Raw genomic sequence first — 23,658 nt, forward strand, 5'->3', positions numbered from 1 at the left:
AACTCCAGCTACTAGCTTAAACTAAGATACGTCTAGTCCTTCACATATCTTCGCTAAAAAAAATATAAGTATAAACAATAAAGGTATACTGAAGATTTACCTTAACTTGGTCAATTAAGAGGGAGAAGAAATGGTGGAGCCCGAGGAAATATCGCAAACACAGATAACCAATAGCAACAGAAAGTACGAGCAATAGTTGACTAAATATAGGAGAATTATCGATAGAACCTAGGAAGATGTACAACATTTGATATACCAATTTCATGATTTAAACCTTAACTTGAATATTCCTTCCATAGGGAGAAAATTATGAGGAAACGATTTTATGGAGAGTAAAATGAGACTAAAAGTAGGAAACCTGAATGAGCTCATGAAAGAATAAAATGGAGAGTAGGGAACCAAGACTAATGGTGGTTTATAAGCAGAGACTAGCTGATAACACGTGATGTAATTTGGAGTAGAAGATGGCATGTATCGACAATCGACTGAGGCAGAAAGTGAGTGGGATGCATGTCATTAATCGGTGAACGTTGGGGTCACATGGCGCATATCCAAGAGAGGTATTTAAAGGGGAATCAGGATTAAATGAGGCGAATTAAAGCTACAAGTCATTTGGGGTGTTGTGCAGCTAGTGTTCTTATTCCTGTTGCTCTATTTTCGGAGGGATTTTAGAGATTATTCATGACGATCCTAATTTCTTTAGGGTTTAAGTGCTTTGTATTCATTAATCTAAACATGTTAAGTCTAAATATCAAACACTTTTCTTTTAATTCTAAGTCTTCTCAAAGTCATTCTTTACTCTATTTTTTTCCTTTTCGATCTAACCATTTTTTTTCTCATTCCTATTTCACGATCATCAGGAACATGTCAAAAATACATGATAACTTAAAAGACTATTGCTCAATATGGCTTTGCCTAAGTATTGTTTTAATTAAAAAAATATTTTCAAGTTTGTGATATTTTACTACAAAGAACTTGGCTTCTTATTTATAATGTATGATTGACAAAATATTCATGTAAGTCATGGTCTTTGACATAAAACTTTTATCATAATTACACGTTTGATTTTTGTTTAAGAGAATTTTCTCATTAAATTTTCACTAATGTAAATTTTAGTTCAATTCAAACTTATGATATAAACTTATAATAAAAATGGGAAAATTATACCAATTGACTTCTCATTCGAACAAAAATTATGTATTAATTTTGTATTAAGTTGCAAAATTAATATTGCCCTTACTTAAAATTAAACTTAATTTTCAATTCTTAAATTGTAATTTTTTGTATTTGGTATTGAATTAATGAAAATGGGATGTTAATTCTCTTAGCTCAATGCTAGCAATGAATAAAAACGTGAGTACAAATCACAATTTATGTATTTGCTTATTAAGAGTGTAAATTTTTACAATTTTAATTGTCCAAAATTCTTTTCAAATGTTTTGTAATTTGAAATCTTTTATAAAAAGAAATTTGTGATCCAACAAACATATTTAGAAGTTGGTGAGAAAAATGTTAATAATTTAGAATTAATTTTTCCCGCTTGATATTGCTAACCTTCAAAACAACATATTATTGTCATTGAAAAAAATTACTTTTGTAATGATCCGGAATTTAAAAGAAAATAAAGTTATGAATTAAATACGCAAGCAAAACAATAGAATTTAGGGTTTACACTCCTTATACAATAATTTAAAACGTCCAATAGGGTTACGAGAATATTTATTCTAAAAAAAATTTCAAAAATAAAGGAAATATACAAAAAAGTCAATAACTGAGTATTATATGATAACATTCACTAGCTTTTAAAGGGAGTCTAGGTAGAAAACTATTCACAACCCTCTTATTGATCGGGATCTAGGTCTTAGTCCTTTTTATCTGAATATAACACTAGCTCAATAAGAATATAATACTACTCACTGATACAAAAACTGAAAGTTGATAAAAATAATAAAAATAACCAATGGAGCTATTGATTTAAGTAAATTCATTTATCATAAGGAAAATAATTTATTGCATATATTTACCATTGAGAGATTTTCAAAATCGACCTGTAGAGATAATAACCAAAATAACATTGCATTCTCATATTCAAGCGAGTAAAAACAATAACTTTCCCTTTTTATTTGTCTACTAGTATCCCTGGGGGCCCATAGAGATGTCTCACTACGCGTGAACTAATATTCAATATTGTCAACTAACCGGCCGTTCCTGTACCCTGTCCAACATGAGTGCTAAAAAAAATCATCCTTCAATACCCCATCCGGTATGAGCACTAAAAATATCAATACTTGATACCCCGTCCGATATGAGGCAATGTTCACAGTAGGGTTCCTTATGTATCCGGTCCATCTATCATCTCCCAGGATATCCAGTAAGGTTACCATTCATTAATTCACATGATCAATTAATTTTTCGTTTGCATATTAATTACTAATTTTATAAATCAACCGTAAATCACGTAAGACAAGCAATATATATATCAAGGAAGCACAATTGAATCAATTAACTATTACAGTATATCATCATGTATTTAAAATTGTAAATTCAATCATCAGTTAAACAGGACAACAAATAAATAACTAACCGGTTTCCGACTCCATTGGTAACTTGTAATTATTCTCAAAATTTTTTAAATTACACAAAATACCATATTACCGAATATTACGCTTCAATTCCATAATAGAGAATAAGGTGAGAGATTCTTACTCGAATTGGTATTCGAAACACCGATCTTTTAGTTGCGCCTACTGACGGTCCCCGGGTTTCCTGAATTTTCATGCAGAGATTAAAACACACTTCACATACCTAAAAATACCTTAAAAAAACTCAAAATCGGCGTTAAAAATCTTTTTCGGCCAATTTCAGAATTTTGGCACGGCAGCACCGCCGTGCTCCGACGACGGCACCACCGTCCACAGCGGTAGTTTGCCTTAACCTGGCCATTTTTTGCTAGTTTTAGCCAGTTTCTACCGGTTTTATACCTATCTCTGCTAGAAAACACGTTAAAGGGACTCGATTAGCCAAAAAAGTCAAAAAATAAAAACTTACCGGCGGTGAAATTTTTCGATGCGGTGGCTCTGCCGGTTCACCTTTGCGGTTGGACTTTTTTTTCAGTCAACTTGTAGAAAACAGAACAGTGAACACAATGGTAGAAAAATCGTACGAAATGAGAAACAGGAAGGGGCTCATCGGATATACCACCGGATTTTGCCCGCAATTTTCGGCTCATCCATTGTTCTTTTTACTCTGATTTGGTCATGGGGGTGTTCAGAATAAAATTTCGAGCTGGTAGGAGAATTTTTATCTTTTTTGACGGGCGGCGGTCGGCTCCCTTCTCCGACGACTAGTTCTTCTTCTCCGACGGAAGGCTGGCGACTAGGATTTGAGTTTGGTGTGATACGAGATATTTATACTCGTCTTCCTTAAATATGAGCCGTTCATCGCGTTTGATCTCGACTGTCCAATCGTGTTTAAAAAAATAAATAAATATGAACTGTTCATCACGATTTAATTTCAACTGTACGATCGAGTTTAAAGAATGAACAAATCTGGACTATTTATCACGTTTAATCGCAACTGTCTGATCGCACCTGAAAAGGGAATGGATCTGAACTGTTCACTAGTGCGAGAATGCATCGGGACCGTCCGATCACGGGCACGCTCCGATTCGTCGGGGCTGCTGACTGGGCAGTTCTACGTGGCGTAGTTTTCAATTTTTCTTTTAAAAATACCATCCGAACCCAAATTTTTATCTTTTTTTTCTAAAATTATTTTTAATTTTATCCTTAACTTATTTTTTTCCTAATTTCAAATTAAATAAAAATTTATTAATTTTAAAAATATATTTTATATATTTGTTAAATTTTAAAATTAATCACGGGCCAAACTTCTGACTCGAATATTACAATTCTTTCCCCCTTAAAAGAAATTTGGTCCCTCAAATTTATTTCTCTATCACTCAATCAAACAGTTGGGAATACTGAGCTCTTAAGTCTGATTCTAGCTCCCATGTGACCTCTCTCTATGTGTGATTTTGCCATAAAACCTTAATGAAAGAAATTTTTCAGTTGTTGAGTACTCTACTCTTTCAGTCCACAATATCGACCGGTACCTCCCCATAGAACAGATCGTCCTGAAGTGAAAGGGGTTCGTGGGCCAAAATGTGAGAATGGTCCAAGTTGTATTTGCGTAGTATGGACATATAAAATATATTATGGACTTTAGATAGTTCTGGAGGTAGTGTCAGTCTGTAGGCGGCGGTACCAATTCTGTATAAGATTCAAATGGCTCAATAAACTGAGGATTTAGTTTCCCTCTCTTGCCAAACCTACTAATTCACTTGAAAGAAGTGACTTTAAGGAATACTCGATCACATTTCTCAAATTCCAAATCCCTTTTCTGGGTGTCCGCATAACTCTTTTACCTACTCTAAGCCATCTGGATGTTCTTTCTGATCTTAACTATTTTGGTTGTAGTCTCCTCCACAAGATCTGGGCTGAACAATTTTTTATCACTCACATCTTTCTAACAAATCAGTGATTTGCATGGGTGGCCATATAACGTCTCGTACGGAACCATGTCAATACTTTCTTAGTAGCTGTTATTGTAAGCAAACTCTATTAAGGATAAATGATAATCTCAATGGCCCCCAAAGTTAAGAACACAAGCTCAAAGGATATCCTCTAATGTGTAGATTGTCCTTTCTGATTGTCTATCAGTCTGAGGGTGGAATGCGGTACTAAAAAACAGTTTCATTCTCATGTCTTGCTGAAAACTAAACCAGAACTGAGAAGTGAACCTGGGGTCCCTATTGGATACTACTATTACTGGCAACTCCATGTGACCTGACTATCTTCCGGATATATATTCTTGCTATGTTGTTCAAGGGATCAGTCATCTTGATGGCTAAGAAGTGGGAAGAGTTGGTGAATCCCTCAAAAATTACCTAAATGGCATCATATCCTAAGCATGCCCTAGGAAATCTTGTCACAAAATCCATTATGATGTGTTCCCACTTTCGCTCTGGAATCAGTATGGCTGAAGTAGCCCACTCAGGCATTGATGTTATGTCTTGACTTGCTGACACACCAGGCACTTGAAAACAAAGTCGATCACCTCTCTTTTCATCATGTTCTATCAAAATTGGAGTCGTATACTTTGATACATCTTAGTACTTTCGGGATGCATGATAAACAATGAGCCTCTGTTATGGTTTTTATTTTCAGCTCACTATTATATGGAACACACACTCTGTCTTGAAATTTGAGCAACCTATCGGTAGAGACTTAAAATTCTGAATTTACTCCATGTTCTGTATCTTTTATGAGGGCTGCTAGGGTGGAATCGGCGGATTGAGCTTTTATTATTCTCTGAATCAACTCAGGTTGAACAGTCGAGTGTGCTGAACATGTAACTTTTTTCAGGTCCTAAAGTCGTACAGTTGTGCAGCTTCCATTACTTACATTATGAAATCATTAGGTGAGCTAATATACTTACATTTTTTCTACTAAGTTCAACTACCACGTTGCCTTCACCCAAGTGATACAAGATGTTGCAATCATAGTTCTTGAGGAGTTCTATCCATTGTCTCTGACCCATGTTGAGATCATTTTAAATGAATATGTGTTTCAGGCTCTTATGGTCAGTATAGATATGAAAAGTCTCATCATACAAGTAATGACGCCAAGTCTTCAAAGCGTGAATAACGCAACAAGTTCTAAGTCATAGGTGGGGTAGTTTTTCTCATGACTCTTTAACTGCCTAGACCAATAGGTCATAACCTTCATATGCTGCATTAGAACATAATCTAACCCCAAGTAGGAGATATCACTATAAACTGTATATCCATATGTCCCGCTCTTCAAGACCAACATAGGTGCAGTAGTCAACCACTTTTTTAGTTATGAAAAGCTCTTTTCACAGTACTCGTTCCACTCAAACTTGACGTTTTTCTTTGTGAGTTGAGTCAAAGGAGTAACTAGGCTAGAAAATCATTCCACAAACTTGCGGTAATAACCTGTGATCCCCAGAAAGCTACGAAGCTCCTTGACCAAGGTCAATTTCTTCCAACCGAGCACTGCCACAACTTTTTCGGAGTTCACTGACACTCCATCTCTTGATATGATGTGTCATAGGAAGGTAATCTACTCTACCCAGAATCCACATTTACTTAGCTTTGCATACAATTTTTTTTCTTTAAGAACCTGTAAAACCTGAGTCAGATTGTGAGCGTGTTCCTCACTGCTTTTTGAATAGATCAGGATATCATCGATAAATATAATGACGAACTAATTCAAGAATTGGTTGAAAACCCTATTCATCAAATTCATTAAGATGGCTGGTGTGTTGGTTAATCCAAATGGCATGACCAGGAACTCATAGTGTCCGTACCTGGTTTGGAAAGCCACTTTAGGAATGTCTTCTGTCTTGATCTTTACTTGATAGTAACCTGAACGCAGGTCTATTTTAGAGAAGATCTGGGCACTCTGCAACTGATAAAAAAGGTCATAGATCCTGAGAAATGGATACTTGTTTTTTATCGTGACCCTGTTCAGCCCTCTGTAGCCAATACATAACTTTAACATCCCATTCCCCTTCCTTGTAAATGTGACTCCGGCACCCCAATGAGACATACTATGTCGGATGAATCCACTAGCATGCAGTTCATTGATATGTTTTCTCAGCTCTTCCATCTCAACACGACTCATATGATAAGGGACAATTGAGATAGGCTGGGTGTCTGGCTGAAGATCTATGGTGAATTAAACTTCTTTATCTACTTGCAGTCTAGGTAATTCATCTGAAAAAATATCCTGGAAGTCTCGAACTACCAGAATCTCTTGAATATAAATTTCTTTCTTAGGTTTGCCTAATTATAGAAAACAACCAAGTTAAAGCACTATGTAGTAAAAAAATTACTATAAGTGAATAATATTCGAAACTTTTATTAACTTATAAATGACTCTTCGTTAGGAGGCTTAAATACAATTTTTCTTGTGAAAACAATCCACAGTGGTATGATACGTCACTAATAAGTTCATTCTTAAAAATACATTAGGGTCCCCCGTGTTAATCTCTATTAGGTCCATCATGGGTGAAACTGAGTCCCGTGGAAGAGGGGCCAGATGTTGCTGGGGAGGGATTGGGTGGCCCTATAACGGTGTCGGATGATACAGTGGGGGTTCCGAATTGTATTGTGACGGTGTCAGATGACACAATAGAGGAGCAAGGTTACATTGAGGCGGTGTTAGATCCTCTCGTTGTAGGGGTGGTAAAGATGAGTCTCTCTAAAATCTCGAAGAGCTGATTGACATCATTTCGAAGCGACTCGTTTCAAGTTGCACTGTTTAGTAATGGACCTCATCTTCTTGTGTCTTTTTACTTATTTTTCACAAAGAAGGGTTGAGTGATAGTTCTTATTTGGTATTTTTAAGTCTTTGTGTAAGGAATAGTTCCGAAAAATGCGGCTTTGATACCAACTGTAGTGGCCCAAAATTTAAAAGAAAATAAAGTCATGAATTAAATGTGAAAGTGAAACAATAGAGTTTATGATTTACATTTCTTGCACAATAAATTAAAATTTCCAATAGAGTTACGAGAAGAATGTCCATTCTAAAAGAAATTTCAAAAATCAAGGAAATAAACAAAAAAAACCAATAACTAAGTATTCTAAAGCGACCTTCACTAATTTTTGAAGGGAGTGTGGGTGGTGTACTATTCATAACTCTCTTATTGATCAGGATCTAGGTCTTGGTCCTCTTGATCTGAAATATTTAATGAAAGAGTGAGCTACATTAGCCTAGTAAGAATATCACACTACTCACCGATACAGAAATTGAAGGTTGGTAAAAATCATAAAAATAACCAATGGAGCTCTTGATTTAAGTAAATTCATTTATCATAAGAAAAACTATTTATTGCATATATTTACCATTGCGATATTTTCAAAATTGACCTATAGAGACAATAACTCAAATAATATTCCAATATCATATTCAAGTGAGTAATAACAATAACTTTCCCTTTTTATTTGCCTATCAGTATCCCTGGGAGACCATAGGGATGTCCCACTACGTGTGAACTAATATTCAACTTTGTCAACTAACCAGTTGTCCCTGTACCCCGTCTAGTATGAGCGCCAAAAATACCAATCCTTGATACCCCATTCGATATGAGGCAACGTTCATGTTAGGATTTTCTATGTACCCGGTCTATCCACCATCTCTCAGGATATCTAGTAAGGCTACCATTCATTAATTCACATGATCAATCAATTTTTTATTTGTATATTAATTACCAATTTCACAAATCAACCGTAAATCACGTAAGACAAATAATATATATATATATATAAGAAATACAATTGAATCAATTAACTATTACAGTATATCATCATGTATTTAAAGTTATAAATTCAACTATCAGTTAAATAGAACAACAAATAAATAACTAACCGATTTTCGGCTCCATTGGTAACCTGTAATTATTCTCAAAATTTTTTAAATTACATAAAATACTCTATTACCAATTATTAAGCTTCAATTTCATAATAGAGAATAAGATGAAAGATTTTTATTTGAATCGGTGTCCGAAATACTAAACTTTTAGTTGGACATATTGGCGGTTCTCGAATTTTCTGAAATTTTCTACGAAGATTAAAACACGCTTCACGTACCTACAAATACTCCAAAAATAAAAAATCGGTATTGAAAACCTTTTTCGGCCAATTTTAAAATTCTAGCACGACGGCGATTTGCCTCAGCCTGGCCGTTTTTTACCAATTTTGGCTGGTTTCGACCGATTTTATACCCATCACTGCAAGAAAATACGTTAGGGGGCCTTGATTGGCCGAAAAAAATTAAAAAATAAAATCTTACTGGCAGTGGAATTTTTCGGTGCGACGGCTCCATTGGCTCACCTTCACGGCTGGACGTTTTTCTTTGGTCAAACTGTAGAAAATAGAACGGTAAACACAATGGTAAAAAAATCGTACGAAATAGAAAACGGGGAGGGACTCATCGGAGACAGTTTCGTATTTTGCCCATGGCAGTGGTGCCGGGCTTTACCCGCTATTTTTTACTCATCCACCATTTTTTTTTTTGCTCCGATTTGGCTATAGGGGTGTTTGGAATCAAATTTTGAGTGGATATGATAATTTTTACCTTTTTGGTGGTCGGAGGTGGTTCCCGTGCGGCCGCGAGCGACGGTCGGCTTCCTTCTCTAGCGACTGGTTCTTCTTCTCCAGCGGGAAGCTGGCAACTAGGGTTTGGATTTGGTGTGATGCAAGATATTTATACTCGTCTCCCTTAAATATGGGCCGTTCATTGCCCTTGATCTCGACTGTTCGATCGCGTTTAAAGAAGAAATAAATTTGGACCATTCATTACGATTTGATCTCGAATGTACGATCACATTTAAAGAAGAAACGAATCTGGACCGTTTATCGTATTTAATCGCGACTGTCCGATCGTGCCTGATAAGGGAACGGATTCAGACAGTCCACGCTCGCGGGAACGCATCGAGGTCGTCCGATCACTGGCACACAGATTGCCATTGTGGCCTCCTACGTGGCATTGAGTTAGCGTACCTTACCACGCGGCGCACTCCGGTTCGTCGGAGCTGCTAACTGAGCGGTCCTATGTCGCACAATTTTCTTTAATTATATTTTGATCCTCAGTTTCTAATTTTTCTTTCAAAAATACTCTCCGAACCTAAATTTTCATCATTTTTATTCAAAATTATTTTTAATTTCATTCTCAACCTATTTTTTTCTAATTTCATATTAAATAAAAAATTGTTAATTTCAAAACTATATTTTTAGATGTTTTTTAAATTTTAAAATTAATTACGGACCAAATTCCTGACCCGGGTATTACAACTTTAGATTATCATATTAATCATACTCCAAGTTTGCATTTTTATTAAAGAAGATCCAAATGGAATGCTGAACTTGCTTGTTGTTTTAGAAGAGATGACTAATCGTTCTCCTAATCTTAGAGTATTTGGTTTTCGTCATTTTATTATATCTTTGATTTAGAATTTCTCATTAAATATTTACACTGGAAAAATAAATATTTCGGTGAGAATCTTAAAATTTTCTCTAGAATAAATATCTTTTTTTTTAAAGATAATTCTGTTTGTTATGAAGAAAATATATGAGAAGTATGACATGAAATTGATTTAAAACACACTCGAATTCATGTTTATTTCACATTATATGTCTTTTTATGTCATACAATGTGTTGTGATCTAGAATAAAGTAATATTTGCATCAACACTATACATTAACTTCTCCATTATAATATATTTTCTCAATAGAAATTTGTTGTCTATAAAATTCATGTCCAAAAATATCGTATTGAGATTATCGATTGTGTTTAGAATAAATTTAAAATTTTTATAAAATTTATTTGTAAACTTGTATTTACTTTAATTAAAAGATAATGAAAATAACGATAAGAATTTAATTTATATAGAATTTAGTATATAATTGAAATAATCCATTTTAAATTCCATCGAATTTTGTTAAAAATTTAATTTTATTATACTACTTTGACATAAAATTTTATAGAAATTTAAAATTTATTATTATTATTATTATTATTATAAATAAATTTTCTAAAATTTCTAAATATGTTCTAAATAGATAACTTGCAAGATGCATATTTAGTTGCCCATTTTTGCATACATAATCTCCGAGGTGTATATTATATTTTAAAGAGGTTCTCAAATCTTATCTAATCTATTAAGATATTTAACTCTATAAATAAACGAAGCTGACTTTTTTACTTTCCTAGAGAATTTGACAGACCAGAAGAAACCAACAAATATTTCAACTAGAATGATGCAACGTCGGTCATTATTAAATAATAGTGCAATAAGATTCTTACTCTTCTTTCTACCATTTAATTGGAAGATGCGACAATGATTTTTTTAATTATAATGAATTTTAATGGTATAAACATTTATTATATGGTTGGAGATAACGTAATATAAAAATAAAAATAAATTTAATTATTAAAATTAATTCAAAATTACTTTTTAAATATGGTTCTAAATCTGTTTTAAGTCTATTTAAATTTCATATTTATTTTTTAAGGAAGTTAATCAACTATCAAATTTTTAAAATATATATATATATATATATATATGTATGTATACATAATAAATAATTTGCATATAAAACAAGTCCCAAAAATTGTAGGGGTGAAATATATTCCATATAGAAAATTAAAGAGGATATCCATAATATGAGAAAGTGGGTATGTGGTGGGTGGCGTGGGATTTTTGGGGGGTGGGGCGGGGCGGGGCGTGGTGTCCACAAGCCTTCTTTTACTTATCGCCAAAATCAAATAAGACGTGCATTGGTCCCCTACCCTCATGCCTTAATCTCATCCAAATATATGACAAAACCCCAAGTCAAGTTCTTGACGTTATGGTGTAGATTCCTTGCGTGCACATCCCTATGCTCTCCATAACATTACTTTCTATTTTACCTTCTTTACCCACCACCATCACCAACCCTTATATCAAAAATTATCTACATATATATATATATATATATATACATAGGGACATACGTATAATTCATGGGTTTTGGTGGAGCTCATTGCCCTTTGTCAATTTAAGGATTTCTTACCATCGAGTCACCCCTAAAATGGTATAAACATTAAATTATTCAAATAAAAATTTATATATTTTATTAATTGAACGACATATGTTAAATAATAATCTAATTAATGATAACACAAGCTTCTAATCATAATATTTTGATTTGAATACGTAATCTTGTAGAGAAGAATAAATAATTAGTGAAAATTAAGAAATTGTCTCGCATGGTTGCACTTAGATTCCTAGTTAACTTGTATTGCTGACATACAAACCCAGAGCCCAAGCCCGTTGAGCTCGTCAACTCGATATGGTGTGAGCCTAATTTTTGGATTACAAGCCTTTACTTTAAATGGGCCTTAGGGCTGAAATTTTCTAATTTTATAATAAACTTTCTGAAATTCATTATGCATTTAATTAAGAAAATAATCTATAAACTACACAATTTATAAGCTTTTGTAATAAAAAATTTAGATGCTTGTTGAAGGTAATTTTGAGCAACCTCTATAAAATGGAGTAACACTTGGAAATTATAAAAATTGTATTCCAATTTGTTGTATTTTATCTTTTTTTTTAAAGGTTTAATTGACCAAGATTACCAGCTTACAAGTTTTACATTTACTAAATATATAAATAAATCAACAAGAAAAATATATAAAAATTAATAAATTTCTATTGTCTAAACAATTCAACATCTTATTCTTCAAAAAAAAAAATACATTTACTATAATACCCGGATCTGAAATTTGCCTCGGAATTAATTTTAAAATTTTAAAAATATATAAAAATATAATTTTAAAATTAATAAATTTTATTTAATATGAAATTAGGAAAAAATATAGGTTGATAATGAAATTAAAAATAATTTAAAAAAAATGGTAAAAATTTAGATTCGGATGTTGTTTTTTGAAAAAAAAATCGGAAACTCGTGGTCAAAATGTAACTAAAAAAAACTATGCCACGTAGGATCGCTCAGTCAGCAGCCTCGACGAACCGGAGCACACCGCGTGGTAAGGCACGCTGACTCGGTGCGCCACAGGAGGTCACACTGGTAATCCATGTGCCTGCGATCGGACGGTCTGGATGTGTTTCTGCACGCGTGGACGGTCGCGATTTAACGCGATGAATGGCCCATATTCGTTTTCTCTTTAAATGCGATCGAATGGTCGAGATCAAATCGCGATGAACAGTTCAGATTCATTTCATCTTTAAATACGATCGGACGGTTGAGATCAAATGCGATGAACGGTCCAGATTTAAAGGAGACGAGTATAAATATCTCGTGGGCAAAGTCCAGCGGCGCCGCCGCGAGCAAAATTCGAAACTACCTTCGATGAGCCCCTTTTTGTTTCCTGTTTAGTGCAATATTTCCACCATTGTGTTTACTATTCTGTTTTATACAGGTTGACCGAAGAAAAACACTCAGCTGCAAATGTGAACCGGCGGACCCACCACGTCGGTAAATCCCGCCGCTGATAGGTTTTTTTTTATTTATTTTTTTTGCTCAACTGAGACCTCCTAACGTGTTTTCTCGCAGAGATTAGTATAAACCGATCAAAACCAGCCAAAACTGGCTAAAAATGGCCAGGCTGAGGGAAATCTCTGTCACGAGCGGTGATGCCGTCGCCGGAGCACGATAGTGCCGCCGTGCTGGAATTCTGAAATTGGTCGAAAAAGGTTTTTAACACCGATTTTAGATTTTTTGGGATATTTTTAGGTACGTAAAGCATGATTTAATCTCTGCAGAAAAATTTATAACACCCAATGACTACCAGTAGGTGCAGTAGAAAGTTCGGTGTTTTGTACACTGATTCGGGTAATAATCCATCACCTTATTCCCTATTATGGAATTGAAGTTTAATTATCAATAATACGGTATTTTGCGTAATTTAGATAATTTTGAGAATTAATTATAAGTTACTAATGGAGCCAAAACCAGTTATTTATTATAGTTGTACTATTTAACCGATTGTTTGATTTTACAACTTTAAATGCATGATAATATACTGAAATTGGTAAAATGATTCAGTTGTGTTTCCTTGATGCATGTATTGTTTGTCTTGCATTGATTTACGGTTAAATTATGAACCTAAAAATTAAATATAAACGAAAAATTGATTGGTTAAATAAATGAATGAATGGTAGCTTACTAGATATTCTGAGAGATGGTGGACGGACCGGGTACATAGGGAACCCTACCGTGAACGTCGCCTCATACCGGACGGGGTATTGAGGATTGGTATTTTTGGCGCTCATACCGGACGGGGTATGAGGACGACCCGTTTCACCCTCATACCGGACAGAGTATTGAGGGATGATATCATTTGCGCTCATACCAAATGGGGTGTGGGAACGACCAGTTAGTTGACAATGTTGAATAATAGTTCACGCGTAGTTGAACAACTTTATGGGTCCCTATAGATACTAGTAGGCAAATAAAAAGGAAAGGTTATTATTCTTACTTACTTGAATATGAGATTATGATGTTGTTGAGCTATTGTCTCTATAGGTCAGTTTTGGAAATCTCGCAACGGTAAGTATGCAATAAATAATTTTACTTATGATAAATGAATTTACTTAAATTAAGAGCTATATTGGTTGTTTTGATGATTTTTACCAACTTTCAGTTTCTGCATTGGTGAGTAGTGTGATATTTTTACTAGATTAGTGTACCTCACCCTTTCATTAATTATTTAGGGATTTAGATCCCGATCAACAAGGGGGTTGTGAATAGTTCACCACCCGAACTCCTTCAAAAGCTAGTGAAGGTCGTCCTAAGATGCTCAGTTGTTTACTTTTCGTTTATTTCTTTGATTTTTGTTTGTTCTTTTAGAAGGGACGTTCTTGTAGCCCTATTGGATATTTTAAGCTATTATATAAAGAATGTAAACCTTAACTCTATTATTCTGCTTCTACATTCAATTTATGATTTTATTTTAGTTTAAGTTTCGGGCTGTTATAGTTGGTATCATAGCCGCGTTTCTCGAAACTATTCCTTACATAAAGACTTAAAAATACCAAATACGAACTATCACTTAACTCTTCCTTATGAAAAAATAAGTACAAAGATACGAGGAGATGAGGTCCCTTACTGAACAGGACAGCCCGAGACGGTTCGCTTCGAGAGGATGTCGATTGGCTCTTCGAGATTTTAAAGAGACTCATCTCTGTCCAGTAGGCTAAGAAAAATATGAGGGAATTGTCTGACCCTCCACCACTTCCACAATATGAGTCACCCCTACAACGAGAGGATCTAACGCCACCTCGATGCAACCTTACTCCTCCGTCGTATCATCCGACACCTTCACAATACAATTCAAAGTCCCTACCGTATCATCTGACACCGTTACAGGGCCACCTGGTCCCTCCCCAGCAACATCTGGTCCCTCTTCCATGAGACTTGGTTTCACTCATAATGGACCTGATAGAGATTGACACGGGAGACCCTAATATATTTTCAAGAATGAACTAGTTAGTGATGTATCACGCCACTGTGTATTGTTTCCACGAGAAAAATTGTATTTAAGCCTCTTAATGAGAAGTCATTTACAAGCTAATAAAAGTTTTGAATATTATTTCCTCATAGCAATTTTCTTATTATATAGCGCTTTAACTCGGTTATTTTCTCTAACTGGATAAACCTAAGAAAGAAATTTGCACTCTAGAGATGGAAGAGTTCTATTAATTATTTTTATGATTTTTACCAACCTTTAGTTTCTGTATCGGTAAGTAGTATGATATTCTTACTAGATTAGTGTAGCTTACTCCTTCATTAACTATTTCAGATCAAGAGGAACAAGATTCAGATCCTGATCAACAATGGGATTGTGAATAGTTTATCACTTGGACTCTTTCAAAAGTTAGTGAAGATCGTCCTAAAATGCTCAGTTGTTTACTTTTCGTTTATTTCTTTGCTTTTCATTTGTTTTTTTAGGATGGACATTCCTGTATCCCTATTGAGTATTTTAAACTATTGTGTAAGGAATGTAAACCCTAATTTTATTATTCTGTTTTCGCGTTCAATTTATGATTTTATTTTCTTTTAAGTTCTGAACCGTTACACTTAAATGTTATTTAAAACGTTAATATTACTATATTTGGAGCATACTCAAAGATAATATGAAATTCATTTGTAAACTCACAACTTTACTCAAAAATAATGAATTATATTGTGATAAAAAAAAATTGGCTTCACGTAAAATTAAATTCTTTACAATTACTTGCGTAAATTTATTGTTATGCATATTTCTGTAGTTTTTTCTTGTGACAATGAAGTTCCTTCAACCAAATTGCATTATAAGTATATGATTAATATAATTTTATATGCCTAATTACATATATAATTTTTAACTAAAATAGTCTTTTATCATTTTCAGAAAAATAATTTATGAGATTAAGAGGAAGATTACCTCTTTTCTACGTCCGCGCAGCATTTTGTTGACATAAAATTTTCTTTGCCTGGAAAAAACTCCACCCTCCTTCCTTCCCAATTTCCACCCTAAACTGTTACACCCACATTTATATAATAAATTCATTACAATAATCAATCAATAATTTTGTAAATTTAATTAAAAGTATTTTATTTGATTTAAATACAAACTGCTATTTCCAAATTTTATCAAATTTGACCAAAATTTAAATTCTCATGCTTATTAAATTTATAATATTTCTTAGGAAAATAAATTTTCATTAATAAACTGAATAAGTTTTAGCATTAGTTTAAAATTAAGTTAAATAACAATAAAAATAAACCACACAGGCGCAGCAGCCAGTAAAAGCCGCGGGTACAGAAGCATTGACCAGACTCGAGCGACTGGGCGTTTGTCAACAACTTTAATTCTGAAGATGTGGACATGAAACGGATATTCGCGTGTTCACACTAGGATTTGGGATAAGCCACGAGCTCGCCACACGCCTCCTATCCTTTTTGAATATCCACCTTACACGTGTCTTCTATCCAACGATTCAAATAGAGCCTTGCCAGCCTGGAACTCCTGTGAGAAGCCCTCGTATTGGTGTATATAAACAACCTCATCTTCCTCCACACTCCATCCGCCACCACCGCTCTCTGATTTACAATCTCATATTTGAATCTCCATTTCTGATAATTCCTCTACTTATTCAAAACTCTAAGCATGTTTCTGAGACAAGCTTCAGCTTTTTCTCTCCCAGCGCAGCAGACTGGCTCCTCTAACTCATCGTCTTCTAGGCTCTCTGCTCTTTTTTCCTCTTCTTCTGCTGCTCTGCCCTTTGTGCACAGAAAGTATGGAAATGGATTCATGGTATCTGCCTCTACAGAGCTCAATAACTCGTCACTAACAGGCGTAGTTTTCCAGCCATTTGCAGAAGTGAATAAGGACGCTCTTCCTGTTCCGATCTCCCCTCAGATTTCGCTTGCTCGCCAGAAATTTTCAGACGAGTGTGAAGCAGCACTCAACGAACAGATCAAGTAATGACCTCCCTCTTTTTCCGCTTTTATTTGCTTTTGAGTTTAGGTTCCGGCTCAAGTTTCATTAGTCAAGGAACTTTAGAAGCGGGATATATAAATGCAGTTGTTTATGGTGTTTCCTTGTTCTTTGTGGCAGTGTGGAATACAATGTCTCGTATGTGTACCACTCCCTGTATGCATATTTCGATAGGGACAACGTTGCTCTGAAAGGGCTTGCCAAGTAATTTAAACAATACTCAATTTCTCGTTATCTATTATATGTAATTGTGTGAAAACAATTTGGTGATTTGTGCTCTTGTTGCAATCAGATTTTTCAAGGAGTCCAGTGAAGAAGAAAGAGAACACGCAGAAAAATTGATGGAATATCAGGTACTTTAGAAGATATTCTCTTTTAAAAGTAGGTCTTTCTTATTGGTTTCCTGTGGATTTTTGTACTAATCATTAATTATAATCAGAACAAGCGAGGAGGGAAAGTAAAACTACACTCCATACTGATGCCACCTTCAGAGTTTGAGCATGAAGAGAAAGGAGATGCACTTTACGGTAAGTTTCTTACTCTCTTTATTCAGTTATTTACAGTAAATAGGTATTCATGTGCTAATACGTGTTCAACCAATTGTACATGATATTAACTTGCCATGTTTTCCCCTTTTGTTGATTCAGCTATGGAATTGGCACTGTCTCTGGAGAAGCTAACAAATGAAAAACTGTTAAACCTGCACAGGGTAACATATTTTCACCCTCTCTTTTCCTTTAACTTCAATTAATAAAATGGATTTGTGAAAATGTTGATTCTTGAATCTTCCATTACCATTATTCCCTCTGTTTGGGCCTACTGAAGTATTTTTCTTTTTCTTTTTTGTGTGTTTTTTATTCTTTACAATTGTCTCCTAATGAGGTACATCCCTTTTCTTGATGGATAACAGGTTGCAGATGGGAACAATGACCCCCAGATGGCTGATTTCATTGAGAGCGAGTTCTTAACTGAGCAGGTGAGTACAGAAGCTTTGATTTTCTTCTTATTGGATTCATTAGTTGCTTGAATAATTGTTGGGGTGGATTTAATTAGAAGTTTTTAAGTGTCTCCTGCTACTTGCGCATTAGAACAACATCCACAATCTAATCTCTCCATGGGGCAGCAACAGCAATAGTTTACAAACAAATTCTATATTAAATATGATAATCACGAATTGTTTGGAGAGTGATTAATGCATTTTGCAACACAGGTTGAAGCCATTAAGAAGATATCAGACTATGTTAGTCAACTGAGGTTGGTCGGTAAAGGCCATGGTAAATATTGTGCCAACACCCTCCAAGTTCACATTCTTACAGTAATACTTTTATCTGCTTGTGATATTTGTAATCATTCCTTTTTGGTGGCCTTGCAGGAGTGTGGCACTTCGATCAGATGCTTATTCACGGGGGAGCTGCTGCTTGATGAATTAATCGATTCTTGTTATGACGTGGTGAAACTGTTCCTTGTGCTGGAATTTGGGGTATTTCTGTTTTCAAGATTTGAGTGATTGGAGGCTAGTAATAAGCTGATATTGTCATATAGATGTGTAGTATATTGGTCTGGTGACTGGTGAAAAGCTTGGGCTAGTATAGTAATAGATGGAGGTATATGATGGTGTAGGAATATGGGTAGTACTGAAAAGCTGTGATCGATCGGGTACATGGCTTTCAAGTTTAAGTTTACAATCAATCAAATTCACCATGTTGCTTATTGAATTAGAACATCAATTTTGATCTTGATGAATGATACTTGCCGGGTTATCTTGCTTGCTTCTAAAAACACCATGTTACTTATTGAATACCGCCCCCCTCCGTCAGATAATATATGCAGTACTTGTACATACACACATTGGAAATAGGGGCTACGTTTATTCTCAGCCCTCCTACCTGTGTGTGTATATATATAGTTATATACAATATATAGAATATTCATATTACTATTATTATTATTATATATAAATAAAAGAAAATCTTCTTACTTCTCTATACTAATATGTTGTTTATATTTGATCATATCATTTAATTTTTAAATTTTGCAGAATTTATTTTTTGTTATATTGAATAAAAGAAAACTGTTATATTTTTTTATTATTTGAAGGTATATTCTAATATAAAATATATCTTCAATCCAATACATATTTCTGAAACTTAAACGTTTTATAATATTGCATATAATATTGTTATATTTTTATAATATATATTATATACATTATATTTATATTTTATAATTTGTTATATATGTTTTTTAATATATTATTTTTATATTAGATATAATTATAACTTAGCAAACATTATCAAATACATAATCAAAATGGATATTTGTATACATACTAATCAAAGAGAAAATAAACTATGGCATTGTGTCTGGATGCTTCTCCATTTGGGAGATGCTGCTTGATGACTATGCCTCTTGTCCTGGAAATTGAGGTTGTCTTGTTTCCAATATTTAACTTGAAATGTAACATATTAGTCGAGTCTATCTTTTGTTATTGCAAGATTGGTGAAAGGTTGGGACAATATAGTGAAAGATTAAGGAATATGATGCTGTAGCCTGTAGGAATCTGGATAATATTTGAAACCCTTGATCATGCCCATGGCTTTCAAGTTCCAGATTTGATTTTATGCTTTATCTTTGAAGAATCATGATACACAAGTTTCTGGGATAAACAAAACCAAACCAAACCAAAACTTTAGTCCCAAACTGGCAGCTGATATATACATGCCATTTCATATTCCCTCCTTCCATTCCGAGAACACTTCAACGATATCAAGAGAAACATAATCCTCAAGCCGGCCTGAAACAGAATCTCCAAAGTGAATTCATCCTGTTCTTCCTGTTGTTTTGAGCATTTGCAGGAGAAGAAGATTGAATTATCTCCCACATGACTTGTATATCTTTGTATTCTCTACAAGATTCCATGTCCTTGTAAAGGCCTCTAAGCCCGTTCCCCTTCCCTGCCATGCTCAGTATACAATAGAGATGTAAGGGCGCGGAATCATCACATCCCCAAACTTAGTGTGATCGATAAAAAGAGATCAATTCTGAAGCTATTAAATCTTCTGGGTGTGTGCAGGTGTAAGAGATACATAGAGCAAGATTAACGGATAATGGATTTAGTATTGATTACCTTTGGCCTTGTGTCGAAGGCGGGGTCTAAATTTTCGAAGAAAGCTCTTTTTTGTTCTAAAGAAAATTGAGTGCTGAAAGCACAGCAATCTTCTCCTCTCCATCTTCAATCTGCAAACTGCAAACTACAAAAGACCTCCTCCTCCGTATTCTTATGATCCATTTTATACACTACTTGTTCATGTTCACACTTTACTTAAACCTCCTTGTCACTGATAGATTAGTGATTGGATATAAACCAACAATACATATCAGACATGGCGCAAAAGAACAGCTAACAGGCCAGAGCACCCCTTTGTCCACACTAAATTTAGTTGCTTCTCTGTTAAAATGAAATGACAGTTGTGTCCCCGTCAATCCCAAGTACAAATTGTTCTACAACCAGAAAACCAGCATGAAGGAAAACCCACATACCATACTGAAAATATCACGAAACATTCCATTAAGTAAACCAAGGTAATCTAGTTACAGCTTACCAGAGAGCAAATTATGTCAAGGCAAATAAAATCAAGAAATAGAAATAAAGGATGCGGGATTTTTTCACTTATAAGAGGGTGTGTTGGTCATTTGGAAAATGTTTATGAACTCATATGATATGATCATTAAGAGATTCCAATTTTATATTAAATTTAAGGAGAGAGTGACTGGTGATGGGGTCCTCTGGTCAAACGGTTGCTTGGATTTTCTTTCAGTGTCTTTCTCTTTGTGCCTACACTTGTGGCATTGTCCTCTTGTTCTGCTAGAAGATTTAAATAGACTCAAATAAAGCTTTTAATATATAGTTTTATAAAGATTTGAGTTATTGGATTCTCTTTTGCTTTCCATGGAGATTGATGCTATGTAAATCAATTGGGTAACACATAAATATATATAATCATATATCAGCATGCGAAGCGTCTTGACTGACAAATAACCGACTCTTAAAATCTTCTCAGACGGAAGCTTTTCTCTGTACCTTTGATAAGCTTGGATCAACTAGGAAATTTTCATGAATCAAGAATCAAAACCACTGTGATTAAGCTTCCACATCATCGTTTTCACTGATATTTAACCCAAAACAAAGCCAAAGGACCACTTATAATCGATCCAAATTCACAAATTCTGCAAATCAACTCCTGATAAAATAGGTGAACAAAAAGGTTTACAGTACTCCTGCACATCCACTTTCCTAATCCATTAATCGAAAACTGGAGACAATTACAGAAATGATATTTTTTAGTCGTGAACAATGGAGTGAATCAGAATGGAGGCCTCATCGGTTGATGGAGCTGCATCTTCTGGTTCCAGAAAGACAACACCCAAATCTTAATCTTATGACCAAGAGAAAACTATTAGGAACAAGTAAAGCAAAAAAGAGAAAAAAAAACTGAAAAGGAATACCTGGCAAGTGAGAAATAATGTTACTAATGAGACCGCCACCTCCACCTCCACCTTCATCTTTATCACTCTTGACTGGTTCATTTTTCTTTTGAACAGTCTCTATTTTCTGGATCTCTTGTTCATTTTTTCCTAACTTGCCTTCGCATTTTTTATGGAAGAAATTATTTATGAAACTGTGAGCGGGTCCTCCTCCAGCGTCACTGGTACCCACTTCAGCCTCTGATCTGGTGCCGCCATCTTCATTTCTTATGCCGTCTTTGCCTTCAAAGTCTTCAACTTTAACCCCATTCTCTATTGGTTTTGGACTAGTTACTGGAGATACCAAGTTGGAGATAAGATTGCTTAAAAGCCCACCTCCCTTTTCTTCATCCTTCCTTTCTTCTTGCTCTTCCTCTGCTTTTTCTTCTTCACTTTCTCGTGAAAGAACCAAGTTAGAAATAAGATTGCTAATGAACCCACTTTCTTTTCTTTCATCTCCTCCACTTCCATCTTCTTCATCCTTTTTTTCTTCTTGCTCTTCCTCTGCTTTTTCTTCCCCACTTCGTGAAGGAACCAAGTTAGAAATGAGATTGCTAACGAACCCACTTTCTTTTCCTTCATCTCCTCCACTTCCGTTTCCGTTTTCTTTCTCTTCACCATCTTCTGCTGCTGCTAGGTTTACTGGATGCAGTAAGCTTTCAGCTTCTGAAACACCGTCTTCCATTTTTTTTTCTCTTAAAACCTTTAAACTATCTTTGGAAATAAATCACTCGGGAATTTAGAAGAAAGAGAAGAGACTTGGGGGGGGGCAAGAGGACAGACGTCCACGTTCAGAGGTTAGTTAAATGGGAGACTATATTCTTATTACACGTATTTCATAAACCCTAAGTCTTGAAAAGCTCAATCAGCCACTAATGTCTCGCCACGTGTCTATGAATCCTGTGTTTTCCTCCTCTCCCCATGCATAGTCGGTGCAACGAATTTTCTTGCAACTTTTCTCAAGTAATTAAATATCTTTCCTTCGAACTTTGAAGATTATTAAATTACTATTAGGATTAATACCAATTTAAAAACTTTAATTTCGGTGCACTACAATTAGTAGTTAGTACCAATTAGCAAATTAATGCTTGATCATCGATATACCTAGATATGGTTTGAATTGCCTATATCACTTAATTTTTCACTAACAATTATATGCATCATTAGGATTTTCAGATACTGATTCAATAAAATTTTAAATAATTTTCAAATATTATAGATTATGCATAATAGTATGTTAATGACAGAAGATTGATTACTTTAATTAAAATAATAAAAATTTATTTTGTTTTTTTTAATTAGAATTTTAAATAATTCTAAAAAAGAAATTAATTTTTTTTTTCTAAAATCGATACTCAGAGAAATATATAAATCAATGCTTTTATAAATTTGATTATAGTTTACAATTATAACTTTCATATATAATTTATTTATTTTGGAATGATCTCTGAACAACAATCAAAGAAAAAATAACAATTTAAATATTCTTCAATACTTATATCAAATTGCAAATAAAAAATACAAGTAAAAAATAGTAAAGTAATGTTGCATTAAACTACTTATCTTCTTCTAATTGGATCTCCAAGTCTTTTGAAATGCTTCATATTCTTCCTTAGCATCCAAATCTAGATTAATACTAGTAAAAACATCTATGTACAATATTCTAATAACGTGCCACATGTATCTGAAGAAAAACAGAGCAAATAAAACATGTTCAAAAGTAAACTAACATTTTATATTGGTACGAAAAATACTATTACATTTCAAAATAACACGATCTATTTCAAAACTTTTATTCAATTAAACGCATCTAACATATTTTTTACAGCCATAAAATTATTATAATTTATTTTTTTAAGTTTGTTGTCATATAACTCAACAGTTAGATCTATTTGTTCAACATTATATTTCGATTTTGTATTTCTAAAAAAGAATATTGACTCTAACAATTCTATTTTTGTATACCAAAATAATCAAAAATATTTTCAAGAAAAAGGCATGTGATGTACAAATATTATATCTTAACAAAAGTAAATATCAAATCCTTTTTTATGGTTAGCAT

General features: G+C 34.1%; 2 protein-coding genes across 5 annotated transcripts; one reads left to right on the forward strand and one right to left on the reverse strand.

Moving 5' to 3' along the window:
* The first annotated feature begins 16,646 nt into the window (after positions 1 to 16,646).
* Positions 16,647 to 18,691, forward strand: LOC110822883 (ferritin-3, chloroplastic-like). The gene is made up of 8 exons (XM_022053117.2): positions 16,647 to 17,056; positions 17,193 to 17,276; positions 17,365 to 17,425; positions 17,512 to 17,599; positions 17,720 to 17,781; positions 17,983 to 18,048; positions 18,283 to 18,346; positions 18,445 to 18,691. The coding sequence occupies exons 1-8, from the start codon at positions 16,743 to 16,745 to the stop codon at positions 18,492 to 18,494; spliced, it is 789 nt and encodes a 262-aa protein (XP_021908809.1). The 5' UTR covers positions 16,647 to 16,742; the 3' UTR covers positions 18,495 to 18,691.
* Positions 18,692 to 19,633: 942 nt separating this feature from the next.
* Positions 19,634 to 22,384, reverse strand: LOC110822828 (uncharacterized). Of its 4 annotated transcripts, XR_015814112.1 has the most exons (3): positions 21,579 to 22,383; positions 20,200 to 20,520; positions 19,634 to 20,026 (listed from the first exon to the last, which is right to left on the reverse strand). XR_015814112.1 is itself a non-coding variant. In XM_022053047.2 (2 exons), exons 1-2 carry the CDS (start codon positions 22,279 to 22,281, stop codon positions 21,414 to 21,416), a joined length of 765 nt encoding a protein of 254 aa, XP_021908739.1. In that variant the 5' UTR covers positions 22,282 to 22,384; the 3' UTR covers positions 21,109 to 21,413. The 4 variants fall into 4 exon arrangements, 3 of the variants coding, with proteins under 3 accessions (XP_021908739.1, XP_021908740.1, XP_088066052.1); XM_022053047.2 differs by lacking the exons at positions 19,634 to 20,026; positions 20,200 to 20,520 and adding an exon at positions 21,109 to 21,475 and having other exon boundaries at positions 21,579 to 22,384; XM_022053048.2 differs by lacking the exons at positions 19,634 to 20,026; positions 20,200 to 20,520 and adding an exon at positions 21,209 to 21,472.
* Between the last annotated feature and the right edge of the window lie 1,274 nt (positions 22,385 to 23,658).

This window comes from Carica papaya, chromosome 8, assembly GCF_054855325.1.
Source record: "Carica papaya isolate Zhongbai chromosome 8, ASM5485532v1, whole genome shotgun sequence".
Taxonomy (NCBI): domain Eukaryota; kingdom Viridiplantae; phylum Streptophyta; class Magnoliopsida; order Brassicales; family Caricaceae; genus Carica; species Carica papaya.